This window comes from Cornus florida, unplaced genomic scaffold (assembly GCF_030987335.1).
Source record: "Cornus florida cultivar Cherokee Brave unplaced genomic scaffold, ASM3098733v1 CherokeeBrave_3.0.0_Hap2_Chr04, whole genome shotgun sequence".
Classification (NCBI taxonomy): Eukaryota; Viridiplantae; Streptophyta; class Magnoliopsida; order Cornales; family Cornaceae; genus Cornus; species Cornus florida.
The window spans coordinates 20,217,848-20,228,675 of NW_026775574.1; the positions used below are offsets into that span (position 1 = coordinate 20,217,848).

At 32.3% G+C, this 10,828-nt stretch overlaps 1 protein-coding gene across 1 annotated transcript; it reads right to left on the reverse strand.

Annotated features, from left to right (window-relative positions):
* Window positions 1-331: 331 nt before the first annotated feature.
* On the reverse strand, window positions 332-5,252 carry LOC132302933 (7-deoxyloganetin glucosyltransferase-like). Its single transcript, XM_059799941.1, has 2 exons — window positions 4,677-5,252; window positions 332-1,684 (listed from the first exon to the last, which is right to left on the reverse strand). The coding sequence occupies exons 1-2, from the start codon at window positions 5,182-5,184 to the stop codon at window positions 729-731; spliced, it is 1,464 nt and encodes a 487-aa protein (XP_059655924.1). The 5' UTR covers window positions 5,185-5,252; the 3' UTR covers window positions 332-728.
* Window positions 5,253-10,828: the final 5,576 nt, after the last annotated feature.

Sequence of the window (10,828 nt, forward strand, 5' to 3'; positions counted from 1 at the left end):
TTCAAACAAATTTAGTTCCTATATTAATGCTTGAATTGAATGCCTCCTGATGGCATCAATCAAAGCCAACCACACGTCTCAGATATCCAAAAGTGTCATTTTTAGCATTGCAAGGATCACCCTAGACTCTGCTAGTTGAAGCTTGGTAAAATGAGTAGAGAATGTGATGTATAATGTGTACATTATTAGTTGTTTATTAGTGTTGAAGATAAGAACAGGAATTAAAGCAAAAAAAAAAATCTGATCATGTCAAATTAGGGCTAGCTATATTAGGAATTTAAGGTGAATTCCATTCAGATTTCAGTCATTTTTAAGCATTCATCACTTTCACTGATATAAAAACAAGGCTTGTGTATTAGAAGTGAACACAAGATGCATGACATTTATTTAGTAGGTACCAGACATCTCTAGACAGAGTAAATTACATGGGCAACTTTGCTTTTATCATCTTAAACAAATGACTTGAACACTACTAGGCCTCTAATGTTGAAGAGCCAGCTCAGTAAAACACAGATACACCTACTACTGAAGCAACACTTGATTATTTGTTTCCACATTTTCTTGCACATCGTGTATCACAAACACTATCCATAACTAGTCTTCCAGCAAACTTACTTAAGAACTAGGTACTTGGTGATACCAGGCCTCAAACCCTGTCCAAAGATTCGAAGTATAAATAGACTCCAAACTCGAACAAGCTTGCAAGGATTGGTGTCACGGGTGACATTTCACCTGGACTTTTTATAACCATGATCATATGACAGTTGCAGAAGGTTATCCACAAGCCGATTGAAAGCGTTGTAGGATGATCCTCCTTCAAGGACAGACTGTTTAGCTTTCTTTTCCCAATCCTCGGCCTTTTCCCTCTTCTTTTTCCCTTCCTCTCCTTCTATCATTTCCCTCACAAGCCTTTCAACTTGTTCTCTCTTCACAACACTATCAATCTCCATGCCTATCCCCCATGTGGTGCAAACATACCTACAATTCACTTGCTGCTCTGCGAAAAATGGCCAGCAGATCATAGGCTGCCCTCCACAGATCCCTTCCACAGTCGAATTCCACCCACTATGCGTTAGAAATACTCCGAAAGAAGGGTGTGCCAGCACTTTAGTCTGTGGACACCAAGTCTCAATCAAACCTCTCCCTTTAGTCTCCTCCACAAACCCTTCCGGCAAGGTTGCTGAATGGCCCATCACAAGGTCAGGCCGGACAATCCACAAGAATGGATGTCCACTATTCGCGAGCCCCCACGCGAATTCTTTCAAGTTGTCCTCTGTCATGACAGCAATGCTGCCAAAGTTGACATAAACCACTGAATTGGGCTTTTGCTTGTGAAGCCAATCAAGGCATTGAGTGTTGTCTTTCCAGAGGCTGGACTCTCTGGAGTTCACTTCATTCTTAGGCAAGCTTTGGGAGAGCAATGCGAGAGGGCCAACATTGTAGATGTTTGGCTTTATGGATGAAATTGCAGCCAAAACCTCCTCTTCAAATTCATCGAATGTGTTGAAGATAAACGCGTCGCATTTCAAATTGTCCAATCCCTCTTCCAACCATCTGTTGAAGGCGATGTCGTCGGGATTCGTGCTCCTGACAAAGCTTGGCATGTCCTTGAGCCTCATGTGTGGCATTCCTGGTATCCAATCTATGGGAGTGTTTAGATGGCCATTGGTGATGTCTTTCTCATCTGCAAATTAAACCAATAAAATGGTTGGTTATACATCTCTCAAAAGATTTATGTACTTGTAAAGTAGAAAAAGTAATACTTGAAGATGTCATAGTTTTAAGTCCTACTATCATCATAATTCGTGTGATATTAAGTTTGCATTCAACCTTCATATGATTCATATTCAAGAAGTTAATAATTGTAATATTTGATCATTTTATAGCAAATAAACAACATATACATTTGATTTGTTAGCTTAGGGCTTGAACCCTCGTCAAAAGAGGTGGTCAAATACGAGAGAGGATCATATCCCGTAAAAGGTGAAGATCTTCCCATATGAGATGTGGTCCACGTAATTACACTAGACCCCACCCCACTCCACGCGGGATGGTCATCTCCACCTTTCGATGGTGCCTATATAGTACGTGGTTTTCATATACTAGACCCCACCCCACTACACTCGAGAGAGTCATCTCCACCTTTCGATATTGTCGATATAGTGTGTGGTTCTCATACACGAGATCCCACCCAACTCCACGTGGAATGGTTATTTCCACTTTTCAATGCTACCGATTATGATTCTCATAGATGGACATGCTACTCACATATTTGGATTGAATTTAATATATATTTATAAACACAAAGAAAGCTATAGAAAAAATTGAACTTGCTAGTATTCTCAACATGCCATGTTTTGGTTAAATAAAATGCTAAGACATAAATACATAAAATAAAAGAGAATTGTCTATGTCACAAAGATTTACAATAACAAATAATTAATTTTAGATATTAGTTGCCATCATACGAAAGCTAGCTACAAACAAACATTGAAAATATATGTAGTAACTTAAAAAGAAAATCTAAGTTTGAAGTAAAAAATAAAAATGCATGGTAAACATTGAAAATATATTTAGTAAATTAGAAGGAAAAAAAAAAAAATGTGCTTACCAACAAAATTTAAAAGAAAATCTAAGTGTGAAGTTTTAAAAAAAAAAAATGGAAAAAAAATATAAAAAAAATACTAACATTTAGGAATTCTATCAATTAAAAAATTTGGCATTTCATAAGATTAATAATTAATATAGATATAAAAAAAGAATTGGACAATATTTAGAAATGTTAGGGCTTATGTGGCAAATTTGCACAGGACATCAATTCAGTGGTCCCATTAATTTCTCACAGCTGTTCGTCGTCTGTTAACAAATTGACCTTAACTTGCTCCTAGAAAAATCCCAAATGATTTTGATGCTTATGTGGCAAATTAGTAGGCCACTTTCAAATGTGTCCAAATGAATATGATGTTGTAGTGATCAGTGTCTTTTGATATTTTTGGTATCTACGTAACATCAATTTCTTGTGACCTGTCCCTCTCCAATTTCATTTTTCATTCTCATTTTTATTTTTTTGACAAATTATGAGAGGAGTAGACGAGTACACCCATTCCGAGATCTGGAAGCTCAACCAACTAAACTGTTGTATAATGCTACTCCTTCCGTCACTAATTAGTAGTCTATTTTTCTCTTTTTACATGTCACAAATTAGTTGACCTCTTTAAAAAGTCAAAGTATCTTTTCATTATATTTCTACCATTGTCATTTATCTTTTTAAAAAATTTCAAACTTTGTAACTATATATATTTAAATTAAAAAAGACAATTTAGTAATTTTAAAAAGAGACAAAGCATTAATGGCATGTCTTCTTAAAAACTCTAATTTCTAAACATGGACTTCTATTTAGGGACAGAGGCAGTGGGGAATAGTGATCTACACATTGACTTGAACTCCTCCCTTTCAAGTTGTGTGTGCGCGTGTGATATGATCCGTAATTTGTAAAAGCAAGGAAAGTAATATCATTCTTTTATGGGATAATTCCATAAAAATGGAGTTTTGGGAGTCAAAAGACAAAAGAATGAAGTCAAAATCCAGTTTTCCAAATTAATGGAATTTTATGAAAGTTTGACGTGGACATGAAAAATTACTATACATCATTTTTTTTATTCTCAAAATACCCTTATATTATTGTTATGAAATTATGCTACTACACATTTATGCCAATCCTCTCAAACTCTCCTTATCCGGCTGCTTCTCTTTCCTCAAACTTCCAAAACACACACTGTAAGAAGAATGAAGTCAAAATTCACTTTTCTGTTCATTTTCTTTATAAATCATCAGTTCTCAATGTAATTTCCTTTCTAACTTTGATTTTCCCCTCTATTTTACTCACTTATTTTTATATATCTATATACTGTGAAGATCTTGAATTTAGCAGTGATAGTGAGAGAGAATCAAAGACTGTAATATTTATTAGTGTTGGTTTAAATGGCAATTTTATTTGTTTAGTAAATTTATTTTAATAATTGTGAAATTTCAGTATTTTAATAAATAAAAAGTTACATTAAAATAAATAAATAAAATAGAAATAAATAGAGGGGGAAATCAAAGTTAGAAAGGAAATTATATTAAGAACTTAGAAAGGAAATTACATTGAGAACTTAGAAAGGAAATTAAAAAATAAATAAGTAAAATAGAGGAAGAAATCAAAGTTAGAAAGGAAATTACATTGAGAACTGATGATTTATAAAGAAAATGAACAGAAAAGTGGATTTTGACTTTATTCTTTTTACAGTGATTTTGACGGTGTGATTTGAGAGTTTGAGGAAAGAGGAGTTGCTGGAGAAGGAGAGTTTGAGAGGATTGGCATAGATGTGTTTCTCTTCTCTCTCTCTAGATTTGAGAGGGTTATTAGCATATGAAAACAAAAAATAAAAAAAAACTGTAAAACTATATGAAAATTTAATGGGATCTCTAATCTAATAGATCTCCTTCCAATATTCATAATTTATATGATAAGATGAACCTAAATACAGCTTCTTCTTCTGTTTTCCCATGATGAGTATCATTTTTCTAACAGAAAACATGAATCTTTAATTTGCAATTTAGAGTTTAATCTGTCCACTCTCACACACACACACAAAGGTTAGAAAATTAATGATAGTAAAAGCATATTAATAAACCTTTTAGTGGGAAAATGCCTTTCTTGACAAGCTCTCCAAACTGAAGATAGCCCAAGTAGCCACAGGCAGAGGCAGTCCAGAACTGAGCTTCTGGAATGCCAAGCTCTCTAGCAACCTGAATGGCAAAGCACATAAGCCCATCCGAAATGACGAGACTCACCGGAGGCGAATCCTCCATGGAATTGAGCTCTTGTATGAGTTCCCTCAAGGGAACCACACTGTGTTTCGTAGTGTAGTACAAGAGCTCGGTGACACTCTGGGTGGCATCAGGATTCGAGGGTGGGACTCCGTCGGGGATGGTTCTGAATCGATAACCGGGGGAGTCCTTGACAGCGTCAGGACCCTTGGATTTGAGGAGGCGTTTGTAGTTGAATTCTGTGTTGACAAAGGTGATATCGAAGCCTCTTGAGTAAAGAAGCTTCGTTAGTTGCATCATAGGGTTGACATGGCCTTGTGCTGGGAATGGGATGCATATGGCATGAGGCTTCTCAGTTGCAACGGACCCCATTTTTGTGTAAGAGTTTGGGGATGGTGATAGAAAGTATTAATGGTAGGCTAAGGCTTAAGTTCTATACTTAAAATTCTGTAGCTTGAGAGGTTTATATAGAAGTGGGAGCTGCTAAGCTCACTGCATGTGACCTCTAAAAGTCTCCTCCATTATGGGGGCTATGGTCCGGGACAACATGATCCCGCCAATTATAAATTATTATTATTTTCTATAACTTAGGTATTAAACCGGGGTTTTGTCCCGATTATTTTCACGAGACCCGTGAAAGCATAGGCGAACTCAGATACTCATAATAAATTTTTTAATAATTTCAGGAGGACAAGGGTAATATTTCATAAGTATATATATCAAAATAACAAAAATAGTGGAATAATGATAAAAAAAAATCGGGGTGGCACTGCCAAGGAAGGGGACAATTGTGAAAATTTTTAAAAATTTTAGTGGGGCCGATAGTAATTTTTTATAAGCATATATATCAAAATGAGAAAAATACTAAATTATAATGGTAATAAAAAATAAAAATCAGTGGGGGCAATTGCCCCCGCTAAGCCACTCTTAGATCCATGCATAGGCATTGCATAGATCCGTTCTTGCGTGCAAGCAATCTCTCTATGTGAATCGAGTAAAGCTCAAACTCGAGAGGACTTAATGCTCATAAGACACTAAAGTTTTAGAGATTCACCATAAAAAAATATATGTTGATTTTATTCAAAAAAAAATTCGCTTTCGTATTGAATTGTGATTGGTGGGAATACCATAAGCATGTAATAATTTTTTTTCTAACATTTTGCAGTTGATTGTTATATTTCTGTTTTTTTTTTTTGAAAAAAAAAAAAATTAACTCCCATTATGAAGGAACTGCATTTGGTTGTTGTCAAAAATATAAACACGTTGATTATATACATTACTGGTGTTATATATATATATATATATATATATATATATATATATAACATATCCGAAATCAAACTCGAACTTCCAGAAAATAAATCGTACCATTAAGTTAGAGGCTAAAGGACTTCGGTTACAATTCAAATATTTGCTGATAGAAAGAGCTATGAGTATGGTGCCACTAATTCGAAGTTTGAATTATTATTATTTTTTTATTTTTTATTTTAAAATATCAATTCGGTGTTGGCTAGATATACAAGCAAATATATATTGTAGTGTTTAAATTAATCTAATAATTGTACGTGCAAAGAGTCACAACCTTGTTGTGGACTGATGGTGAAAGTTCTACTTAGTCTTTTCCATGAGGTGTGAGTCGCGGGTCCATTTTGTTTTCATTACTAATTGAAGAATTTTATAATTGGTTATATAAAAGTATCTCATTTACAATAATAGGCTTGCTATACTAAGAAGGCTTGATGGCTTTGACTGATAAGATGCTTTCACTTCCAAGGCAAAAGGCGGATTCTCAACTTGTCTGAACCGGTCGGTTTGGCTGAACTATTATTTTATCCAACTGGCATTCATTTTAGCCCCCAAATTATTATAGAACCATTAAATCATTCGCGCTTCGTTTGGATGGAGAGATTTGGAGGAATTGAGTGAAAGAAATGGAGAGATTTGGAGGAATTGAGGGAAAGAATAGGGATGATTCTGTTTGGATGGATTAAAGTGTGGAAAAGAAAATGATAGGGATGGATAGGGAGGGAATATTCTATTCCTTCAAAAAAAATGAGAAGATAAGTTATACTTTTATAATTTTGAAACTATCCATAACAATTAAAATGAAAAAACGGTTATTACACTCATGTCACATCTATTTAATAGGATATAATAATAATTTAGCTGTTACATTTTCCCTTTCTTTTCTTCCCTCTTTCTTAGTCAAACAAGTATATTATCATTTTATTTTTTCTTTTCTTTCCTTTCCCATCTATCCAAATATTAATAGAAATTATTATATTTTTTCATTTCTTCTTTTTTTTTCCTCATAATTAATACTAGGAGAAAAATCACATAACCCCCTTACACTACTATCATTTTCGTTTAAAAAGCTCTCACCAAAATTAAATACTCCTGAACTGACAAAACTCATCAAGTTGCGTCTAAATCGATATTAAATGACAAAACTGCCCTTATAAGTTAATTGTTAAAGTTAAAACTTATAATATTATAGTAAAATTACAAAACTACCCCTCAATCTTCATTCTCAAAACAATGGGTGACACAGAGTTGGTGGGTGCTTAGGTTATGGATGGAAAAAAGAAGGCAAAGAACAGTTAGCTTTTTCCATTGAGCTTCCATACTAACTCAGGGGTAGTTTTGTAATTTTACAATAATATTATAAGTTTTAAATTTAACCATTAACTTATAAGGGCATTTTTGTCATTTTATACTAATTTGGGGGCAAAATGATAATACAAGAAATTATGTGATTTTTTTCCTTAATGCTATCATTTCTTTCTTTTATTTCCTGTATATTCAAACAAAGTCTCAAGTCTTAATAATTAATGACCCTTTTTTTTTTTTGGTTTAAAATTTTAAATTTAATGAATTAGAGGGATGTAAAAGTAACGGATGGAATTGAACTCTAATAGTTTTTCATTAGTCAAAGATGGTAGATATGATGAAGTCTTGCTAAATTTGAGAAAGTGAATCTTCAGTTACTGTGACGTCTTAGTGTAATAGTGTTTTTCAACGTGTTTATATTTATTTTCTTAAATTTTAACACACCTGTTTCAACAATACAACAAAAGATCCGGAATTAGATTTGAGAAGCAAGTAAAATTAGAGTTTTAAAATAATGCCATATATATATATATATATGAAATGTAGTGGATCCCATCTCACATGGAGTGAGCTCGGAAAAGAGTTGTTCTTCCATAATTGCTTCTCAATTGGTCAATGGGCCACAATATGCTTTTCTTTATGATGATGATAAACAATAAAAACTAGAACATAAATTATTATTATAATTATTTGTTTTTTTCAGGATAGAACATAAATTAATAACCACACAATAATTTGTAATGAAATACTTCCTCCTAGTTCTAGATAGCATGCAGATTTTGACTTGCCCTGGCTTTTCCGTCAAATGCCTCCAAAAGAATTATTGGATCCTAACAAAAAAATCTTTCATATATAGTAGGACAGTTTGATGATCAGACAATCTATTTTTGATTGTCCCCACCAACCATGGGTTTTACACTATAGCTCCCACAAGTATTTATTTAAGGGTGGGTTCAAAGGCCCCTCTCCAGATGTTTTGAGTTCAAATATATATATATATATATATATATATATAAAAGAGTATAAATTATATTAATCTCTTTTATAATTTGACATAAATATAGAAATTTCTCTTGTCGTTTGAGAAATTATTCAAATTTTTCTTAAAATTAAATTAATTTATACAGACCTTTCTTTTTAGTATTAGACCGTTAAAGGCACTAACAGATTTGTCTAATTTATTGAAATGCCCTCAAGTTGTTATGATAAATAACTGTAATACCATATGTATATCTGAGAAAGAGAAGATGGACGAAAGGTAATATGAGAATTCTAATTTATTCAGTCCATGACATCAGTAAAATCCGTCATCGACTTGCATTGATCGTAACATAAGAAAAGTCTGTATAGATTAATTTCTTTTTTATGAGAGGTCCAAGTCATTTTTTTCAAACCATAAGGAAGGTGCCTGTAATTTTGGCATACCATAAAAAAAGTTCGTATAATTTATCTTTTATTTAATTAATTATGTATTTTTAAAATTAGCTATCTCAATTATTATTGAGCCAAAAAAACATCAAAACTACTCAACTTTGTGAGATGTATATCAAAAGAAGAATATCCCTATATAGTACCATATATGTTTTTTTGCTATGAACTTCTTTTCATATATTTTTTCTAGCACACAAATTTTGTTAATCCATGTAATAGATATCATATTCCAGCAACAACTAAAATATTGATGTAATATGAACTATATGAAGTAGGGAGTCCAAATATAAGAGTGTCTACCCATGTGCAAACTTTTTAAAAGCTAGCATGAAAGCTATCATTCTATGTCGAGTAGGTACTCTCTCAAAACCATGGTTATCTTTTTTATGATTTACAGAACTAATTCACTTAAATTATAAAAACTTTATAAATATATATATATATAGTAACAAGTCAATCCCTGTATTCACAAATGTAAAGAGCTAAAAATGATTATTCATACCAAATCCCCTAAGACAAAAAAAATGTTTAGCACTCAAAAAAAGAAATGCACTGAATTGGGAGCCGAACACTCCTCATTCGTTTAATGTCGGAGCGGGATCAACCAGATGGGCAGTGTTCAACTCCCCATTCATTCAGGGCCCTTTTTTTTTTTTTTTTTTGTTAATTTCCGGCTAAAGCACCATTATTCTTTATATAATTAAATGGACTTATTTTTTTATATATAAATTAAATTAAGTAAATGCTCCTTATATTTGGTTTTCATAATTTGAATCAAGAATAATAATGACATTTCGACTTAAATTTTTTTTTTTTCAGGTAAAATATTTATTTTTATTTTTTTGCGTTTGGTAAGGGTCTAGGTCGAATCCATCGGGTGGGACGTGTTAAATAAATTGTCGAAATTGATGGATAAATTATTTTTGTCAGATTTTAATTTTTTTTTTTTCTTTTTTAAATATTTTTTGACAACTAAACACAAGTAAATATAATATATATGTATATATATTCAAAAAATCAAAAAATATTTTACATTTAATCAAAAGGAACCTAAAAGTGAAATGCAAATATCCCTAAAGGTATAACAGCGTTGGCAGGGATTCGGGAGATAAGTTATTAATGTAACGCTCTCGAACCGTACTTCTAACTTAAATGATACGTATATTATAAGGTCGATACTCCAAAAAAATAATAATAATAACAATTGAAATGCAATGTATTTATCACCTCCAATAATACCACATACATATATTAATCTATTTTATTATATTATACATAGCACTCCATCCGCATCAAGGGATGGCTAAGACCTTTGTACCAAGCATAATAATGCATGCATTCATGTGCATGTGCTTGTCAGTAACAGTGTTACGTGTATAGATACCAACCCCACACACAAAAACACAAACACAGAGACGAGAGTAGTAATACAACACATGGCATTGCTGAACCTCCTCCATTATTTCGTGCTACAATTATTTCGCAGCCTCTATTCCCCACTTGTACGATTGATTTATTTAAGAGTAAATTATGCGAATAAATTATATATAAATATATTTATTTAAGAGTAAATTATACGAATTTCTTTTATGACTTGACATAAGTACAAAAAATTTTCTTACCGTTTGATAAATTACTCGGATCTTTCCTAAAAATAAAATTAATTTATACAAATCTTCCTTTTTAGTGACGGACTGTTAAATATACTAACAGATTTGTTTAATTTATTAAAATGCCCTCAAATTATTATGGTAAATGATTATAATACCATATATATATGTGAAAGAGAGAAGATAGACGAAGACTAATATGAGAATTATAATTTATTCAATACATGATATCAGTAAAATTCGTCATCAACTTGCGTTGACTGTAACATAAGGAAAGTCTGTGTAAGTTAATTTCTTTTTTATAAGAGGTCCAAGTAATTTTTTTCAAACCATAAGAAAGTTGCCTGTAATTTTAGCATATTATA

What these genes read in the sequence shown, in the direction of transcription:
- LOC132302933 (XM_059799941.1), bottom strand. Translation starts at nt 5,184, where the DNA reads ATGGGGTCCGTTGCAACTGAGAAGCCTCATGCCATATGCATCCCATTC. An exon ending in AGGCATTTTCCCACTAAAAG is followed by an intron (nt 1,685 to 4,676) that starts GTTTATTAATAT and finishes TTTAATTTGCAG; the next exon opens with ATGAGAAAGACATCACCAAT.